The following is a 21,377-nucleotide window of genomic DNA, read 5'->3' as shown; positions in this document are numbered from 1 at the left end:
ACACCATCCATGACAAAGCAGCCTCCCAACCCATCCATCTTTTAGAAAGCTCATGCAGTTTCTTCTACAAAATGTATCGCAGCTACTCACCTGCAATACCCCAACAGCATCTCCCAAGCCTGTAACCTCTGCATCATAAAGGAGAAGTGTAATAGGTGCAAGGGAACAGCAGTGCCTACAGGACCTGCTCTAAGAAGAGCACACAAACCTGACATAGAAATTTAATCACTGGATCCAAATACTGGAACTCCCTGCCCAACAACACTATATGAGGGCCATCTCCAGAAAAACTGTACAAATTCAAGGAGGAATTGTAGAAATTCAAAGAAATTCAACAAAATAGAGAGAGTACAGAGAAGATTTACTAGAATGTTACCTGGGTTTCAGCACCTGAGTTACAGGGAAAGGTTGAATAAGTTAGGTCTTTATTCTTTGGAGCGTAGAAGGTTAAGGGGGGACTTGATAGAGGTATTTAAAATTATGAGGGGGATAGATAGAGTTGACGTGGATAGGCTTTTTCCATTGAGAGCAGTGGAGATTCAAACAAGAGGACATGACTTGGGGGTTAGGGGGAAAAAGTTTAAGGGTAACATGAGGGGGAATTTCTTTACTCAGAGAGTGTTAGCTATGTGGAACGAGTTTCCAGTAGAAGTGGTAGAGGCAGGTTCGGTATTGTCAGTTAAAGTAAAACTGGTTAGGTATATGGACAGGAAAGAAATGGAGAGTTATGGGCTGAGTGCAAGTCAGTGGGACTAGGTGAGAGTAAGGGTTCGGCACGGACTAGAAAGGCCGAGATGGCCTGTTTCTGTGCTGTAATTGTTATATGGTTATAGGTCACAACCTGCTCAAAACAGGCATTCTAAAGCATGTTGTTAGGTGAAGTGCAATCAAGCACACAAGAGGAAAAATAACTCACAGTTTTGACAGAGCCATTCAGTGTTGGAAGTGCATGAATAGCTTTTGTAGGAGTGGTTTTATATCTTGCTGCATTTGCTGAAGCAAACTCTTGCATTTTCCCGAAGTTCATCTTTGAATCTCCAATGGATTTTGCACAGGTAACATTCTCTAATGAAGGCTGAGAAATAAAGTACAAGTATTAGATCAAAACAGTCTTTTTAAAGTAAACCTGAAGAATACAAGAAGGGGTGGAACGTTCTGTTCACCATTGTCCTTGGGACAATAGCAGGAGATTTAATGGGCAGAGTTTTCTTACTAATTAATTATAACAAAGGAACACCACTATCCAGGTATACAGATCAAAGTTCAAAGTTTTACTGTATTTTAAAAAGTAAACAAAAATTCTGGCTCCACAGTCAATTCAACCACTGCCAATTTCTGCTATGTTGTTGGGGTGAGATACAGGTACTGGTTTCAAAGGGTACTCAGCTTGCAAAGTCCAAAGTGGGCTACAGAATTGGAGATACCAGGGACATAAGGCCTGGCAAATTTTCGTGGAAAGACATGAGACAAAGAAATTTACAGAGTATTATCAAAATCCAGACTGGAGCAAGACGGCCCAGACAATGCAGCCAGATTTTCCTGGCAATGAACCTCAGCACTAAGCAGAGGGGATTCTTAAAGGGGAACAATGTTTGAGAATGGGATAATTATACAATTGTACAGAACGTGCCTCAACTCTACTGAACATTGACAATGATGCAATGGTACAAGACACAATAGGTCAGTTCAAGACGAGCCTTTATCATTCCCATGCATCAAGCTCATAGGACAAGAGAAAGAACGGCCAAGGTGGAGAGAGAAAAAAATCAAGGTCATTGAGTGGAAGACAAACAAAGGGCTATCAAAAGTAACCTTAGGCCATCAACTACTTCAAGTAACATGAATTTGCCTTACAGTCTTATTGGTTAACAAAAATTAAATACCTAGCACCTATACTATAAATAAGTGATAGAGAAATAATACATTCAATGTTTATTTTAGCTTATCTTTCTTACTTTAGGTTTCAGACTGCTTCGCCACTGTTCAAGGTGACTTTCTAGAAACGGATATAAATACAGTATTAACACCCAAATGAATTATTGTTTAGAAATTTTCACTCAATGGTACAGAAACAAATATGCAAAATATTTAAATTAAAGCTTTATTATGCATCATACAGTACCTGAGGCAGAACCTGTTGTATTTACTGAATTCCTGGGGTTAATAGGGAGAGAGTCCCCTGAAGGGAGGTCCCCTTCCATTCCAACACCTGGTGCCTAGCAGACAGAATCACAGAATCATTAATCACAGAATATTCAATGAGGTAAAAACAATCTTAAGTCAAGTTTTATAAAATATTTGAATGGTACAATTTTAACTCTATAAGCAAGTAACTCAAAATCCAAGCCTAAAGTGCATTAAAACCTCAGCTTGCACTTATATATTCCAGCATACACTGTATAATTGTCCACAATTTTCCAACAGCATTGCAGCAAAGTATATTTTCCTTTAAAAGAACTTAATAATTTTTCCCAAATTCAGAGGGCACCACAATACCGTAGCAGTTAGCATAATGCTATTACAGCATGGCACAATGGAGTTTGGAGTTCAATTCTGGTGCCATCTGTGAGAAGGTTGTACACCATCCCCGTGGGATGAGTGGGTTTTTCCCGCGTGCTCTGGTTTCCTCCCGCAGTCCAAAGACATACCAAGTAGGTTAATTGGTCGCCGTAAGATTGTCTCACAACTAGGTCAGGGTTAAACAGGGGTTGCTGGGGTGGCATGGCTCAAAGGGCCAGGTGGGCCTGCTCCACACTGTATTGCTAAATAAACGGTTAGATAGATCGATCAAAATTAGCAAGCCAAAAGGGGAAAATCAGGCAAATTTGAAAGAAAAATATTATTCCATTAAAAGTTTGTGTAGACTATAATACTAAAAATGATATACGTATATTTACTGAGCTTTGCTTTTGTAAACCATTTCACTGAGGAGTTTCTCAAGCATTGACGTTTCAAGCGAAGGGGGAGCAACAGATTAACAAATGGAGCAAAAGTTGGAAAAAAAAGTAAACTGAGTGGAGTTATTTTAGTGATGAACCTAGAAGAATTAATAAAGAACATTCTAGTGGAAATTCTTGAAGCAAGATGAAACTAAAGTGAAGATTATCTTTAAATGCTAAAGGAACGGTGTCCTGAATGAAAAAGTATCTTACATTAAACAGGGTATTTTATTTACTTGTCCCAAATCAATTTAAAACTCAATCATAAACTATATAATCTTGCCTGATCTATTTCCTTCTGATTACCTAGTTTCAAACATTAAAAACAATACAATGAACCTATAGAGAAGATTAACCTGCTCACATCTAACCCTTGATATTAATTGACTGTTAAAAGACAACCACGGGTCCTAATTATCAAACGCATTCATTGCCATGTTGACTCATAACTGTCATAATCAGAAAAGATAATCAATACATTACACATACTCACCACTTAGCCAAAAATAAAGGCTGCGTAATTTAAAAATTCCCAAAGATAAAAATGGATAGAGGTTAAGCTATAAATATACTTGCATGCACACAAAATAGTTTGTAGTGTAGCGATGAGTTTATTTGACCAAATGATGCAGGGACATTTTAACAAATAATCATAACATGATGTGTTATCACTTCAGTTATGATGCCATAGTAGTGCTAGTCAGCCAATCAACTCACAGCTATCCTGAGTTCAGGTTCACAGAGGTCAACCCTCTTTCTTGCTAGCAATATTTCGCCATTAACCTTTCTGAATTAATTATCAATTAATTACCACCACCTCAACAAAATTAATAAAACGTGTTCAGGTAAATCAGACTCAATACTAGACCTAGCATAAGCTGAACAAACATGTTCTCACATGTAAACATGTAACTGAAGGATAGTACAATCAGCAGATTGTCAAAAGTATTAAATTAGCCTCTACCCTACCCAAACCCTAGACCCCAAAACCAGCAAATCAGATCATCATCACTATCATAAACAATTTACCAAAAGTGGGGCTTTGGTCCAACACTGGCTCTGGCCCTTAGAGCTGAATGAAACCACAGGATCATGTGAATAGTTGTTTTTGTAAAGCTTAAAAGCAGTATATTGCGTACACTTTTAGTTAGACCAGAATTTGTGTTTAAAGCAAAAAAAAATCAGCAAAAACATGTTTTAGAAAACTGATAAAACGAAACATTGGTTAGAATCTAAAATGAATATTATTGATGATTATGATTCTCATCCATAACTCTTTGTATAATAAATAGTTTCTGATACCAAAACTGAAAAATCAAATTTTCATCCCAGGACAGACAAATCAACTGAATAGTCTGTGGGAATACGGAGAAATTGATCTGGGAAGTATTGATCTTTGAACAGTGCAGAGATAACAGAACACAGGTTCAAACCAATGAATGAGATTGACAAATGGGTAAAAGCAAAATCCTCTCAAATAACGAGAAAGAGGGAGAGAGAGAGAGAGAGAGAGAAAGAGAGAGAAGAGAGAGAGAGAGAGAGAGAGAGAGAGAGAGAGAGAGAGAGAGAGAGAGAGAGAGAGAGAGAGATGAAAATTTGTTAGGGAGGGTGAGTGTGTGTTGATTTATAATGGAAGTGTTGATTCATATGGCAAGTATTGATCTGGAGGAAAGTATTTATCTGGAAAATAAACTATACGCTGGAAACAGGAATATTGGTACGCTGGCTCAAACCGATAGATAAATATGATGCTGAAGGAACTCAGCGGCAATAGAGGAAAATAGTTGACGTTTCGAGCAGAGATTGGGATTGACAGAAGGCTGGATGCAAAATCCTTTCGACGGACAGGTATCCGGTGTGTGTGTGGGTGGGGGACGAGTATGAGAAGTTGTCCACTGCGTGATTTACGACCATAGTGACCGCCCCCGCCGCCTTGGAGCTGGACGAGAGCTCACTGAGAGGGGCTGTTCCGATCAGGCCGAGGTGTGAAGGCGTCTGTGACAAACCAGAAGGAATCCGTACCGTGTGCCGCGGTGGCAGCCCACCCCGGTATCCAGGTTTCATCCCGGCAACTGGAGCTCCGCTCCGCTCGGCGCCGCCATTGTCAGAGCGACAAGTGACGAAGGGTCCATCACAGGCACAGTTCCGCCTGAGCAAACACCCAGCAACAATCACTAACAGTAACCTTCGCAATCAACACCTGTTTATTTCACCGGTATATTGCGCCCTCACAAATGTACAAACATAAATTCTGTTTCAATTTTACAGGAATTAGTTCCGGCCCTGCTTTTAGCTGCCCATTTTGTGCGCTATCGGCGTCAGCTGAAGAAGAGGGCCCCAGCGACGTGCGTAGGTCTGTCTCTGGCCGAATGGTTCATTGAGTCAGTTTGATTCATTTTATGAAGAATAAACTACCGGAGTTTCATGATTACACTGGAATTTGACGAACAGCACAAAGGTATGTAGGTTGTGCAGCTCACTGTAAATAAAGGGCTTTCCACCTATATCTCCGGATCTCATGGGGACTAGAGATGATTCCCTGGTGATCAGGCCACTCGTTGCTGGAATTATCTTAGTTTATTTCAGCTTTCTTTCTCTCTCTCGCGTAAATAATGTTTTCCGTGCAGTTGCAGATCATTAATTGCACTGGATGTGGGGGTTTGTTGTTCCAGTTAGTTTGCAGTGATTCCATAAGGACAAAGGTGTGCACAAGTCAATTAATCTACTCGTGTATATCCTTCATTATGTCCCAAATGTGTTATCAGCCCGCGAAGTAGTTTTTCTTTATTTTGAAGTATAGTCAAGGTTGTGATGTAGGCAACAGTACTCACCAGTTTGCACAAGCAGGAATGCAAAAATGAACAGATCTAATCTTTATAATCCTGAATCGGATTCTGAAAATAGCTGCCTGCTATCATCAAAATATGCAAGGGAAACTCCCGTAATATCCCAATCATTTTTTAAATCTTTTGTTCAATTATTCTAAAACCATAATGGTTGCACTTAACTAGATTACATGCTTCCCCCTTCCTCTTTCTTGTCTATGCCATGTATGGGGTTACACAGCTAATAGACCTGCAGCCTCACAGTGCCAGAGACCCTGGTTTGGTTCATCTGTGTGACCTTGGTTGCTATCTGGAACTGCCTGTTACTCCTGTGACCATGTGGGTTTCCTCACACGTTCCAAGGATGAACGGGTTGGTAAATTAATTGGCCAATGTAAATTGCCCCTGCTGTGTAGGTGAATGGAGAGTGGTGGGAGTCAATAGGAATGGGGGGGTAAAAAAAAAGGATGTAGTATTAGTGTAGATGTGGTTGATTGATAGTGTGGCCTTTATGGGCTGAGTGACCTGTTTTCATGCCCTAGCTGTGACACAAGCTGTGTATCATAGTTGCTGTGTTCATGTTGGGATGACAGGCAGCTCGTGCCAGCTGAGTAAAAAATGCATCCCAATTAATTACCGAGAAGGCTAAGAACACTGCCATCTCTCCTTGTCACGACCTCTGTTCTCTCACCTCTGACTATTCCCGTCAAAATTGAGCATGACCATTCTTTATCATGTTGCCATGTGTTTAACAGAAACTGATTATGATTTTTGGATCATAATTATTATGACTGTAATAACAATTACAAGAATGTGCCATTATTATGATGTTCTACTTCCTATCCTATGTCATGGCCTGACTCTATCATCCCCAATGCATTTGTTAGTGATCCAGTTATCTGAGCCTTTTCTCCATGGATTTATTTAACCAGTGCATTTTTTTTTTTGGCCAGCCTCCCTCTTCATTTATTTCACAGCTTTGCGGTTATCCAAAAATCCTCTGCCTAGGTGCTAACTTGCCCAAAGTGCCACTTACCTATCCTTTTGTGCCTCCGATTAAGCAAGCTTAATCAGATGGATTCAGCTGTCCATCTGATTAAGCAACCTTCATTTTTAGATTTTATGTTTTTTATTAGAAATCCATCCATGATCTCATCCCTCCTAATCTGAACCTGGCCTCTTGTAATCATTCCACAATTAATACCTTTGTCTTCAATGATCAAGCCCCATGAATCTGCAACTCTTTCCTAAAAAATTAAACTACTGTACTGCTCTTTTTTTCTTTAAATCCCTAAGTACTAGATGTTGGTGAGATCTGATTTGGAATATTGTCTGCTATTTTTGGTCATCTACCTACAGGAAAGATGTAAATAAGGTTGAAAGGGTACAGAGAAAATTATTATGTGGATGTTGCCGAGACTGGAGGGCCTGAGTTATAAGGAAACTTGTTTTTAAAGCTCTTAATGATCTGTGACAGGAGTACATCACAAAATCATTTTCGTTTTATAATCCTGCTCAGACTCAGAGGTCCTCTGCTGGTCTCTTAAATTTAAATTATCTCTCTCAAAAGATAACTGTCAGCTTTTTGGAACGATGTTCCTAAGCTGTGGAATTCAATAACCAAAAACTGTAAGGGATGCAGATTCAGTTGATACTTCTAAATGCCAGATCAAAACTTACTTATTTAAACTTGCGTTTAACTAACATCTTTTTGCCTTTTATTTTCATATTTATTTTTAATTTAATTTTTAATGTTACTTTCATGTTTGCACTTTATCCCATTGTAAAGCATTTTGAACTATGTCATCTGTATGAAAAGTGGTCTGTAAATGGTGAGGGCCTCCGTTGGTCGGAGTTGACCATGGATATTGCATCCTGGCTGTCTAGATACACAACCCTGGGTAGTACAATTTGGAGAGCAAGCTGTTGCCAATGTTGCAAGCTTCCCCTCTCCACGCATCTGATGAACCCAAACGAACAGCAGGGACTGATACAGTTTGGTACCAGCAGCATCACAGGAGTTGCCAATCAGCATAAAATTCAACATAGGACTGCCTTAGGTACGCCAGCTCCAGATTTTTCCCTCAGCTTTACTCCTGAAGGTTTCCTCATGAGTGGGTGTAGCCACAAGGCAGCAGAGGTTTCAGATCATAATTTTCCTTGTAAATAAGCTGCCAACCATAACTGATGAGCCCCATCTGCCTGAAGTGACTGGTTTTAAGGCGCAGTAACCCATCTTTACCCCTTGTCTCAGTAGAAACGGTTCCGCCAGGCTTAGTAGCTAAGCCGCACATGAAGGCCAGGAGCTAAACTTGGTTGTCAGACACTATTTGAGGTGCACGCCCATTAGGAGCATTTAATAGGTAGTGGGAACTTGTGCCCATTACCACCCCCAGCTATAATAACCTTAATAAACCTTATAAATAGGTTATTATTATCTGGGTGGTGGGCTGGAGGCATATCTTTACTGAGGAGGTATAAGGCATTCCTTCCCAATTCTAATTTGCTGGTCACCCTTGGGCGAGGAGTAGCCCCCTGATCAGTGTCACATGAAGCCATGGGATCAAGTGGTGGATGGTTATATGATACATATTGCAAGTCCTAGTTATGCGACCACTGACGCCAGGCAGGCAGTCTCTGAAGAGTATTGTTAATGGCTGGGGTCACCCGTCTTGTAAAGACACTGCCCAGAAGGAGACAATGGCAAACAATGTCGAAATATTTCCAAGAACAGTGATGGTCAAAGACCATGAACGCCCACGTCATGCGACATGCGGTACGTAAGGATGATGATGGTTATTAATATTATCAGCCACAACCACAGAGAATGGCAGAATGAGTTAGTTTTATTATCACTGACTTGTATGACATGAAGGTTGTTGTTTTACAGCAGCAGAGTAGTGCAAGAACATAGAAAAGTAGAGTTTATGGACTATTTGGAAATCTGATAGCAGAGGAGCAGAAGCTGCTTCTGGTTCCTGGGCTTGAAGGGGCCGGTAGCTTCCATTGCTCCTGTTTTCATTTGCTCTTGTACCATTCTTTGCTGCTAAGTTTAAAATTTTAATTATTGTTTCTGGCAAAAAATTATGGTTCTACCTGTACAGATCCCAAGATTCCAAGTCAGACTGGTGATCCACAGAAAAGCATCTAGAAATGGTTGTTGTGATGAAACTGGAGGAGTTGGGTAGTGTCACAGTTTGTGCAATCCTGTTACAGCTCAGGGTGTTCTGGAGTTCAGAGCTCAATTCCAGCGGCACCCGTAACAAGACTGTACATTCTCCCCCTGAACCGCGTGGGTTAACTCTGGGTGCTGTGGTTTCTCCCTGCTGTCCAAAGACCAGTTAGTAGGTTAACTGGTCACTGAAAATTTTCCTGTGAGTTGCCAGATGGTGCAACTTGTTGGGCTGGAAGGGCCCTTTCCGCACTTTATCTCTGAGTAAAATATGCCTGTCTAGTTTGACAGGTAAAGACCTGAGCTGGGAGCTGGGGATTATGGTCAAATCGAGGCTGAAGGCTTTGGGTGCCCTGGTGACATAGTGCACGAATTTGTTGGCCAATTCTAAAGGCCTGAGACATAAGGCAGAGTGTAAAGTTTGAATAGATCTCCAAAATCATGTTGTGTAACCTCAATCATTAGTGGGAATTATAATTAATCTTTAATTATTATCATCATCAACATGTCGAGGAACCAACTAGAGAGCAGGCCATTCTAGATTGGGTATTAAGCAATGAGGAAGGGTTAGTTAGCAATCTTGTCGTGCGAGGCCCCTTGGGTAAGAGTGACCATAATATGGTGGAATTCTTCATTAAGATGGAGAGTGACATAGTTAATTCAGAAACAAAGGTTCTGAACTTAAAGAAGGGTAACTTTGAAGGTATGAGACTTGAATTAGCTAAGATAGACTGGCAAATGATACTTAAAGGGTTGACGGTGGATATGCAACGGCAAGCATTTAAAGATCGCATGGATGAACTACAACAATTGTTCATCCCAGTTTGGCAAAAGAATAAACCAGGGAAGGTAGTGCACCTGTGGCTGACAAGGGAAGTTAGGGATAGTATCAAGACCAAAGAAGAAACATATAAATTAGCAAAAAAAAGCGGCACACCTGAGGACTGGGAGGAATTCAGAGACCAGCAGAGGAGGACAAAGGGCTTAATTAGGAAAGGGAAAAAAGATTATGAGAGAAAGCTGTCAGAGAACATAAAAACTGACTGTGAAAGCTTTTATAGGTACATGAAAAGAAAAAGATTGGTCGAGACAAATGTAGGTCCTTTACAGTCAGAAACAGGTGAATTGATCATAGTGAACAAAGACATGGCAGACCAATTGAATAACTACTTTGGTTCTGTCTTCACTAAGGAGGACATAAATAATCTTCCGGAAATAGTAAGGGACCGATGGTCTAGTGAGATGGAGGAACTGAGGGAAATACATGTTAGTAGGGAATTGGTGTTAGGTAAATTGAAGGGATTAAAGGCAGATAAATCCCCAGGGCCAGATGGTCTGCATCCCAGAGTGCTTAAGGAAGCAGCCCAAGAAATAGTGGATGCATTAGTGATAATTTTTCAAAACTCCTTAGATTCTGGATTAGTTCCTGAGGATTGGAGGGTGGCTAATGTAACCCCACTTTTTAAAAAAGGAGGGAGAGAGAAACCGGGGAATTATAGACCAGTTAGTCTGACATCAGTAGTGGGGAAAATGCTAGGGTCGGTTATCAAAGATGTGATAACAGCACATTTGGAAAGAGGTGAAATCATCGGACAAAGTCAGCATGGATTTGTGAAAGGAAAATCATGTCTGACGAATCTTACAGAATTTTTTGAAGATGTAATTAGTAGAGTGGATAGGGGAGAGCCAGTGGATGTGGTATGTTTAGATTTTCAAAAGGCTTTTGACAAGGTCCCACACAGGAGATTAGTGTGCAAACTTAAAGCACACGGTATTGGGGGTATGGTATTGATGTGGATAGAGAATAGGTTGGCAGACAGGAAGCAAAGAGTGGGAATAAACGGGACCTTTTCAGAATGGCAGGCAGTGACTAGTGGGGTACCGCAAGGCTCAGTGCTGGGACCCCAGTTGTTTACAATATATATAAATGATTTAGACGAGGGAATTAAATGCAACATCTCCAAGTTTGCGGATGACACGAAGCTGGGAGGCGGTGTTAGCTGTGAGGAGGATGCTAAGAGGATGCAGGGTGACTTGGATAGGTTAGGTGAGTGGGCAAATTCATGGCAGATGCAATTTAATGTGGATAAATGTGAGGTTATCCACTTTGGTTGCAGGAACAGGAAAACAGATTATTATCTGAACAGTGGCCAATTAAGAAAAGGGGAGATGCAACGAGACCTGGGTGTCATTGTACACCAGTCATTGAAGGTGGGCATGCATGTACAGCAGGCGGTGAAAAAGGCAAATGGTATGTTGGCATTCATAGCAAAAGGATTTGAGTACAGGAGCAGGGAGGTTCTACTGCAGTTGTACAAGGCCTTGGTGAGACCGCACCTAGAAAATTGTGTGCAGTTTTGGTCCCCTAGTCTGAGGAAAGACATTCTTGCCATAGAGGGAGTACAGAGAAGGTTCACCAGATTGATTCCTGGGATGGCAGGACTTTCATATGAAGAAAGTCTGGATCGACTAGGCTTATACTCACTGGAATTTAGAAGATTGAGGGGGGATCTTATTGAAATGTATAAAATTCTAAAGGGATTGGACAGAGTAGATGCAGGAAGATTGTTTCCGATGTTGGGGAAGTCCAGAATGAGGGGTCACAGTTTAAGGATAATGGGGAAGCCTTTTAGGACCGAGATGAGGAAAAACTTCTTCACACAGAGAGTGGTGAATCTGTGGAATTCTCTGCCACAGGAAACAGTTGAGGCCAGTTCATTGGCTATATTTAAGAGGAAGTTAGATATGGCCCTTGTGGCTAAAGGGGTCGGGGGTATGGAGAGAAATCACGTACAGGGTTCTAAGTTGGATGATCAACCATGATCATACTGAATGGCGGTGCAGGCTCGAAGGGCTGAATGGTCTACTCCACATATTTTCTATGTTTCTATTATGTGCTGTGTCATATGGCATGGGCAATCGTGGTCCATGACCATGACTGTTCTTGGCAAATTTTTCTACATAAATGGTTTGCCATTGCTACCTTCTGGTAGTGCCTTTCCAAGACGGGTGATTGCAGACATTATCGATACTCATCAGACATTGTCGGCCTGGCATCAGTGGTCACGTAACCAGGACTTGTAATGTACATCAGCTGCTCATGCGAACATCCACCACCAGCTCCCATCGCTTCACATGGGCCTTACTGGGGGGCTAAAGCAGGTGCTACAGCTTGCCCAAGGGCAACCTGAAGGCAAGTAGAGTGAAGGAGTGCCTCACGCTTTCTTTAGCAGAAACGTATTACCTTTCTTGCCCCAGCAAAATGTTTTTATTTTGGAATGTAACAAAAGCAATCATTATCATGGTTTTCCCCAGCAATCCTGATGCTTTCAAGCAGATGCTACATTAAAATAACTCAGCAAATCCCAAGATGTTGTTTCATGTAAATAACTAACACTTAGGTTCTTTATTGAAACAACAGTATTTCTTCCTTTGGCTTTTAAGGTATTTTTATTTGTCAGGCAATAAATAAGTATTGTTAATCTATATAACACCTTTCACAATGGGTTTTTCAAGCAATTAATTACATTGTTCATGCATAATTTTAAAACAAAACAAATTGATATTTTTTCCTGTACATGTTATCTACAGAATTAGGGATTAATAGGATAAATGAGAAATTATTTCTGATGGTTGAAGAACCTAGAGTTGGTCTAAAAACTGTAATTTTTTTTAAAATTAATTGTAGAAAAATGTATATGTGCAATGAGTGATAGTGTAGTATTTTATAAGATGCTCAGGATGTGTTCCTAGAATTGAAAACTCAGTTCAATCAATGCTAAAACAGTTAACATAGCATGATATACATTACGATATTCAGGGGATGTTTGTGTAGAGTTCTATATAGGTACGTTCCAATGAAACAGGGAGGTTATGGTAGGGTGCAGGAACTGTGGTGTACAAAGGCTGTAATAAATCTAGTCAAGAAGAAAAGAAATGCTTACAAAAGGTTCAGAGAGCTAGATAACGTTAGAGATCTAGAAGATTATAAGGCTAACAGGAAGGATCTTAAGAAGGAAATTAGGAGAGCCAGAAGAGGCCATGAGAAGGCCTTGGGCAAAATTAAGGAAAACCCCAAGGCATTCTACAGTATGTGAAGAGCAAGAGGATAAAACATAAAAGAATAGGGCCTATCAAGTGTGACAGTGGAGAAGTGTGTATGGAACTGGAGGAAATAGCAGAGGTACTTAATGAATACTTTACTTCAGTATTCACTATCGGAAAGGATCTTAGTGATTGTAGTGATGACGCAGCAGACTGAAAAGCTTGAGCATGTAGATATTAAGAAAGAGGATATGCTGGAGCTTTTGGAAAGCATCAAGTTGGATAAGTCGCCGGGACCGGATGAAATGTATCCCAGGCTACTGTGGGAGGCGAGGGAGGAAATTGCTGAGCCTCTGGTGATTATCTTTGCATCATCAATGGGGACGGGAGAGGTTCCCGAGGATTGGAGGGTTGTGGATGTTGTTCCTTTATTCAAGAAAGGGAGTAGAGATAGTCCAGGAAATTATAGACCAGTGAGTCTTACCTCAGAAGTTAGTAAGTTGATGGAGAAGATCCTGAGAGGCAGGATTTATGAACATTTGGAGAGGTGTAATATGATTAGAAGTAGTCAGCATGGCTTTGTCAAGGGCTGGTCATGCCTTACGAGCCTGATTGAATTTTTTGAGGATGTGACTAAACACGTTGATGAAGGAAGAGCAGTAGATGTTGTGTATATGGATTTCAGCAAGGCATTTGATAAGGTACCTCTTGCAAGGTTTATTGAGAAAGTAAGGAGGCATGGGATCCAAGGGGACATTGCTTTGTGAATCCAGAACTGGCTTGCCCACAGAAGGCAGAGTGGTTGTAGACGGGTCATATTCTGCATGGAGGTCTGTCACCAGTGGGGTGCCTCAGGGATCTGTTCTGGGACCCTTACACTTTGTGATTTTTATAAATGACCTGGATGAGGAAGTGGAGGGATGGGTTAGTAAGTTTGCTGATGACACAAATATTGGAGGTGTTGTGGATAGTGTGGAGGGCTGTCAGAGGTTACAGTGGGACATTGATAGGATGCAAAACTGGGCTGAGAAGTGGCAGATGGAGTTCAACCCAGATAAGTGTGAAGTGGTTCATTTTGGTAGGTTAAATATGATGCCAGAATATAGTATTAATGGTAAGACTCTTGGCAGTGTGGAGGATCAGAGGGATCTTGGGGTTTGAGTCCATAGGACGCTCAAATCAGCTGCACAGGTTGACTCTGTGGTTAAGAAGGCGTATGGTGTATTGGCCTTCATCAATCGTGGAATTGAATTTAGGAGCCGAGAGGTAATGTTGCAGCTATATAGGACCCTGGTCAGACCCCACTTGCAGTTCTGGTTGTCTCACTACAGGAAGGATGTGGAAGCCATAGAAAGGGGGCAGAGGAGATTTACAAGGACGTTGACTGGATTGGGCAGCATTCCTTATGAGAATAGGTTGAGTGAACTCGGCCTTTTCTCCTTGGAGCAAAGGAGGATGAGAGGTGACCTGATAGAGGTTTATAAGATGATGAGAGACAGATACAATAGGGTCTTTTAAGTGATTTTTAGATAGGTACATGGAAGTTAGTAAAATTGAGGGCTATTAGTAAGCCTAGTGATTTCTGAGGTAGGGACATTTTCCGCACAACTTTGTGGGCTGAAGGGCCTGTATTGTGCTGTAGGTTTTCTATGTTTCTATGTTACCGAAAGTGCCAGCAGCTTCTGTTACCCCTTTAATCACTGAGAAATGTTCAGAGCTCAGCAGCCACATAATTGATGGGGAGACAGCGGTTTCCATCACACTTGTTGAGCAGGAGGCCAAAGGACCTGGGCTAGCAGTCCACTGACCTGCAATCTTCATGATGTGCTACTTCTCAACACAGAGCAGCTGCACTGCTCACCGCAGCCCACCCCGTGGCAACCACCTCTCCATACCAAGTGGCCCTTTCCTTCAGAGACTATCGCTTTGCTTGCAGCATGCAAACCCAAGCATTCTCTTTTTCTGAAAGGAAATAGGTACCTCCTGTGGTTTTGAACTGGAGGCCCAGTGAATCGGCACATTGCAGTACAGTGTTAAGCTGGGTGTCAGTGTGAAAGTATCAGATGTTCCTCCAGTGGTGACAAATGAGCTGGCATAAATTGCTAATTTTAAATCAAATTTGATATTTGTAAGTAAAGGCACACAGAATATGGGGAAAGACCAGATAGGAAATTAGATCCCACTTCAGCTATGAAATTTTCCAACAGCAGAACAGACTCTATTCATGGGTTTCTTCTCTTACAGGTGTATTCTGCCATTCAGTTGGATTCTGGCTAATCAGTGCTTCAACTCTTTTTAACAATATTTTTCCTTTTCCAACCCTATCGTCCAAATCCACGGCATTCTATGAAGGGAATCCATTGTATTGATGCAAATAAAATGGCCTCAGATTCTGATCGCCTCATAAATAAATCTTATGCTTTAAATTTATGTTTTGGGTGGGTTTGGAAAGTACATTGATCTTGTTTGTTTTGGACAAACCACTTTAGATTGATGAGATGGCCACTACTGAAAATGCTGAATCAGAAAACAAAAGGGAAGAAAACCCAGCCAGCAGTAAACTGCAATGTCCGTTAAAAGTTCTCTATTGTGGAGGTAAGTTTCTCAGAAACTAAACTTGTACTGTGGCGCAATGCTAGCATGAGGAGGACTTAGTTATTTCGATGGAATAAAATGCAGCAGGATAAAATAGTATTGCTAGTTTGAAATTATATCTTTGAACAGTTTCTCTTCTGCAGCAATATCAGATCGTAGTCATATTGCTGATTATATGGAAATGCATTGCTCTGTGTGAGGTGGAAGAAATTGAAAATGTGACCATGTTTATGCAGGACAAGATTCATAGTAAAGTTTGGAGCTAGGACTGTTCTTGTTTCAGTGAAGGAAGTGCAAAAAAAGTGGGGGTGGGGAAGAAATAACTGAATGCAATAAAGTTCAACTAAAGCAAAGCTTGCTCAGAGCAATGATGTTCTCTGTTATGGAGTAGCTTGATGTTGACTTACAAGCTTATATTTTAATGTAACTTTAAAACATTCAGAAAAGGTATTTGGTAATTTTTTTACTCCATGTGTATGATCCTAATTAAGCATTGAAATAAGAGAATTTTCACTTTGAATTTGTCACTTCAAAAATGTGTATTGTTTTATTTAATCAATTAAGCTAATTGATTTTATTGTATACAAGGATTTCTCAGCTTTGTTGATTTCAAAATGTCATCATTGTTTTTTGAGCTAGATTATGCTTACAATTTTGACCTCAAAAATTAATGTTTCTTTCCCTCTGTTTCTAGTCTGTTCGTTGCCAACAGAGGTAAGTACAATTAATTACATCAAATTCAATAACCTCTCTCCTGCTTCTTTTTCCTATTTTTCTTCATCCATTGCATTTATCTTCATTCTGCTTTAAATGATATTTTTGTAGAATCCTATTTGAGCCCCTATTGACTTGGGTGTGAGAACATAACAATTTACAGTTTGTTTTCCACTGATTTACTACTTGAAAAGGTATAAAGAGGGAGCAGTTATACTGGGATTTAATTCAACTGTAATACATCCATATTTTTATTTGTATAGAGTCATAGTACGCTATAAGCACAGAAACGCTGTTTGGTCCACCTAGTCTGAGCTGAACTGTTATTCGGCCTAGCCCTAGTCTGCCTTCACCTGCATCCTCCATATCCCTCCCATCCTACTAATCTAAGCTTCTCTTTAAGTTTTGCAGTTGAACCCACATCCACTACTTCCAGTGCAGCTTGTTCCACACTCACACCACACTCTTGAATGAAGAGGTTCCTCCTCAGGCTCCCCTTAAATATTTCAACTTTTATCCTTAACCAATGACCTCTAGTTGTAAGCTCACCCAACCTCAGTGGAAAAAGCCTGTTTGCATTAACCCTATCTATATCCTTCGTAGTTTTGTAAATCTCTATCAAATCACCCCTCAATTTCCTACACTCCAGGGAATAAATTCCGACCTATTCAACCTTTCCCTAAAACTCAGGTCCTCAAATCCTGCCAACATCCATTTTTTTTTTTTGTTTTTTTTTTAAGTGCCTTTTGCAACTGCTTATACAAGGGGTGATTGATAAGTTTGTAGCCTAAGGTAGAAGGAGTCAATTTTAGAAAACCTAGCACATTTATTTTTCCTACATTTACACAATTAGTCCAGTGGTCATATGGATCCCTTTTTTTGTGGAAGTTGGCGTCTTGGACCTCCCGAAGTGGTCCACAGCAGGCATGATTGATAAGTTTGTGGCCTAAGGTAGAAGGAGATGTGTTATTAACTTCAAACTTTCTGCACTTTCACTCAGAGTTGATCTACAGGTGCATGGAACAAGAGCTGTATAGCTCATCTCCTTCTACCTTAGGCCACGAACTTATCGATCGACCCTGCTGTGGACCACCTGGAGGTCCAAGATGCTCTCATTTCATGTGCGTGCAGTTCAGCTCTGAGTAATAATGCTGAAAGTTTGAAGTTCATAATGCATCTCCTTCTACCTTAGTCCACGAACTTATCAATCACCCCGCTGTGGACTACTTCTACAAAGAAGGGATCTGTATGCTCCATGAACACTGGATTAAGTGTGTACATGCAGGAGGGGAGTATGTTGAAAAATAAATGTACTAGGTTTTCTAAAATTGACTCCTTCTACCTTAGGCCATGAACTTATCAGTCACCCCTTGTATCTGCATTTAACCTCTGACTCTACAAATTTTAATTTGTAACAAATAAAGTTGCAGTGAGTATCTAAATGGGGCGGCTCAGTAATGTAACACTGTCTGTAGGGCATTTGTGCATCCTCCCCATGACCATGTGGGTTTCCCCGAGGTGCTTCAGTTTCCTCCCACAGTCCAAAGATGTACAGGCTCAGAGGTTAATTGTTCACACAGGTGTAACTGGGCGTGAGGGCTCATTGGGTCAGAAGAGTCAGTTTCCGTGCTCTATCTGAATAAAATAAAATGTTATCTTTTTACTGCATATCACAGTTACCGAGAATCAACTGATAAATTATTGACGATTGCATTCCTGCGTCATTGTCAGTGCCGTAATTAAGATATGCAGCATATTTGTATATTCAGCCTGAAAAGTGAAATGTATTGAAATGTATCTTTTTACAATGGGCTGGTAACATGGTTATTTCTGGCTGCCATGAGCTCCATTGTAAATAGATTTGAATAGGTAACATATTCAAATCCACTACTCTCTAGATATTTATCAACAGATACAGTATTTTAGAATCAGGTTTATTATCGCCGGTATGTGATGTGAAGTTTGTTAACTTAGCAGCAGTCAATGCAATACATAATATATAAGAGAAAACAAAAAAAAGAATAAGTAAGTAAATCAATTACAGTATACGTATATTAAAAACATACGTATGCTGTAAATTAAAAACATGCAAAAAACAGAAATAGTGTATATTAAGAAAAGTGAGGTAACGTTCATTTAGGATTTCTCAACTTTAAATAGCATAACAGCTGAGACAAGGATCCTCACTACATCCTTCCATCCAACCATGCTATGTTCTAAGCCTTCTACCATACTGGCAGCCATGCCAGTAGTCAATCCACCCATAATCCCAACAGAAATGACTGACCAGTTCCCTAATTGAAGCCCCACTCTCAAAGTAATGGAAATCCTGAACTCATTGACACTTTTATTGCAGCTGGCTAGCACAATCCACCACATTCTGTTAAATTTATCAAGGATTGTGCAGTAATTAGAATGCCTTATTGGAGCAATGTTAATACAATTATTCTAAATATTTGAGTGTCCTTTCTCATCTATGCAACATCCAACTGTGTGTACAAAAACAAAGTTAAACCATAAGAGAAAGGAGCAGAATTAGGCTATTCAGCCCATTGACTCTGCATTGCCATTTCATCATGACTAACCAATTTTCCCTCTCAACCCCATTCTCCTACCTTCTCCCATAACCTTTCATGTCCTGACTAATCAAGAACCCATCAACTTCTGCCTTAACTACACCCAATGACTCAACCTCCATAGCCACCACTGGTCACTGGCAACCAACCAGAAAAACCAACCACTCTTTGCTTCCTGCCAATCAGCCAATCCTCTGCCCTTGCCATCTTTCATATAATACCCTGGGTTCTTGTTTTTAAAGGCTTCCCAGTCCTCTAACATCCCACTAACTTTTTGGTCTATTATACGTTGTCTCTTTCACTTTTACGTTGGCTTTGACTTCTTCTTTGGGATGTATCGTGTGCTTCCGAATTGCTCCCAGGAGCTCCAGCCATTGCTGTTCTTTTGTCATCCTTGCCTGTGTCCCCTTGCAACTTTGGCCAGCTCCTCTCTCATGCCTCTTTAATTCCCTTTACTCCACTGTAATACCGATTATATCTGACTTTAGCTTCTCCCTCTCAAATTGCAGGGTAAAGTCTATCATTATGATCACTGTCTCCTAAGGGTTCCTTTACCTTAAGCTCCCTAGTCAAATCCAGTTCATTACACAACACCCAATCCAGAAAAGCCTATTCCCTAGTGGGTTCAACACGAACCTAATTTTCCCAATCTACCTGCACATTTAACTGTCATAATATTGCTCTTTTGCCATGCATTTTCTATCTCCCGTTATAACTCACATCCTGGCTACAGTTCAGAGGCCTGTAAATAACCCCTATCAGGGTCTTTTAATCTTGCTGTTTCTTAACTCTACCCACAAGGATTCTACATTTTTCAATCATGTGTTACCTCTTTCTAATGATTTGATTTCATATTCTTTTTACCAACACAGCCACACCACCCCCTCTGCCTACCTGCCTGTCCTTTCGAGACATTGTGTATCCTTGGATGTTAAGCTCCCAACAGTGATCTTTTTCCAGCCATGACTCTACTTGCATTGAAATATAACACTTCAGTCCTGTATTGGTCATCCTTTTGGATTTTGTCCCCATGTTATACAGCAACTCATCCCACTGCAATTTTGCCCTGTCATCTGCCTGTCCTTCATGACAGTCACACTGCATACTGCATCTAGTTCTATAGCAACTGCCCCATCCTCAACCCTATCACTCTGGTTCTCATTCCCCTGCCAAATTAGTTTAAACCTCCCCAAAACCTCTGTCAGACTTGCCTGCAAGTTTATTGGTCCCCCTCAGGTACAGGGGTGACCCGTCCCTTTTGTACAGGGCATACCTTCCCAGAAAGAGATCCCAGTTATCCAGAAATCTGAAGCCCTGCCCCTTGAACCAATTCCTCAGCCACATGTTAATCTACCAAATCATCCTATTCTTCTACTCACTGACATGTGGCACAGGCAGCAATCCAGCGATTCCTACCCTGGACGCCCTGCTCTTCAGCTTTCTACCTAACTCTCTAAGTTCTCTCTTCAGGACCTCCTCTCTTTTCCTACCTAGATTATTGGTGCCAATATGTACCAGCTCTTCTGGCTACTCCAGCTCCCCCTTCAGAATGCCGTGGAGTCGATCTGACACCTAGGAGGCACCATTCCATCCAGATGTCTCTTTTGCATACAGAATGTCGTGTCTACTCCTCCAACTATGGAAGTCCTTGTCAGTACTGCAGTTTTCTTCTTGCCCCAGCTTCTGAGCCACAATGCCAGACTCAGTCCCAGAGACACGGTGGCTGCGGGTCCCATCGGTAGGTCGTTCCCTCCCACATAGCAGTATACTTATTAACGAGGGGAACAGCTTATAGGAGCGCTCTACACAGGCTGCCCTTTGGCCTTCTCTCTTCAGACAGTCACCCAGGTACCTGCCTCCTGTAGCTCCTATCTGTCACCTCCTCAGTTCCCTGTATGAGCCAACGGTCATCTCGCTGCAGCTCCAGATCCTTAACACGTTCTCAGAAGAGCTGCAGCTTAGTGCATCTGGTGCAGATGTGGTTATCCAGGAGTCTGGAGATCTCCCAGAATTCCCACGTCTCTTATAAAGAGCACCACACAGCCCCTGGAGCCATTCTCACTGCACTAACAGACAAAGAATGAAGAAGAAACTTAACAGAAACTTACCTTGCCAAAGCCTGTTGAGTCAAAGCTTCCCCACTTTAATGCTGCTCCACTCCAATAATGGCTGCTCCACTTGTCCTTAACTTACTGTTACTTGCCTCCTCCCCATTTGATTGGGCCTCCAGAAAAAGTTGGTATATAATTTTAAAGATTGTTATACTATGTAAGACTATGTCATTTTACGAGTACAGTGAGGCTAACTTGTAGGCAGTTCAAACTTAATAGTAGTTCAAACTTAATAGCAGTTCAAGTGTTCTTGATTACTTGGGAGAAATTTGGGGAAAAAAAGCTTAGGAAATCACTGGCAAGAGGTTCTAGGCTTCTGCAATCAAAGTTCAAAGTAAATTTATTTTTGAAGTATGTAATGTCACCATATACTACAACACTGAGATTTAGGGGTTTTTTTG

General features: G+C 41.0%; 2 protein-coding genes across 2 annotated transcripts in view; one reads left to right on the top strand and one right to left on the bottom strand.

The window, feature by feature from the left end:
* The window catches only part of ccdc62 (coiled-coil domain containing 62), a 29,035-nt gene extending 23,983 nt beyond the window's left edge, over positions 1–5,052 (bottom strand). The window contains exons 1-4 of the mRNA XM_059988225.1: positions 4,962–5,052; positions 2,123–2,216; positions 1,956–1,996; positions 917–1,075 (exon numbers count right to left, since the gene is read on the bottom strand). Of these exons, the coding sequence (XP_059844208.1) occupies positions 917–1,075; positions 1,956–1,996; positions 2,123–2,216; positions 4,962–5,003 (336 nt within the window). The 5' untranslated portion in view covers positions 5,004–5,052. The remainder of the gene's footprint in view (positions 1–916; positions 1,076–1,955; positions 1,997–2,122; positions 2,217–4,961) is intronic.
* The window catches only part of denr (density-regulated protein), a 32,370-nt gene continuing 15,971 nt past the window's right edge, over positions 4,979–21,377 (top strand). Inside the window, exons 1-4 of the mRNA XM_059988227.1 lie at positions 4,979–5,119; positions 5,208–5,397; positions 15,470–15,575; positions 16,270–16,289. Coding sequence (XP_059844210.1) covers positions 15,479–15,575; positions 16,270–16,289 — 117 coding nt within the window. The 5' untranslated portion in view covers positions 4,979–5,119; positions 5,208–5,397; positions 15,470–15,478. The remainder of the gene's footprint in view (positions 5,120–5,207; positions 5,398–15,469; positions 15,576–16,269; positions 16,290–21,377) is intronic.

The sequence above is a fragment of the Hypanus sabinus genome, chromosome 13, assembly GCF_030144855.1.
Source record: "Hypanus sabinus isolate sHypSab1 chromosome 13, sHypSab1.hap1, whole genome shotgun sequence".
NCBI classification, from domain to species: Eukaryota; Metazoa; Chordata; class Chondrichthyes; order Myliobatiformes; family Dasyatidae; genus Hypanus; species Hypanus sabinus.
Note: the sequence above shows the minus strand (reverse complement) of the source record. Positions and strands in the feature narration are given on the sequence as shown.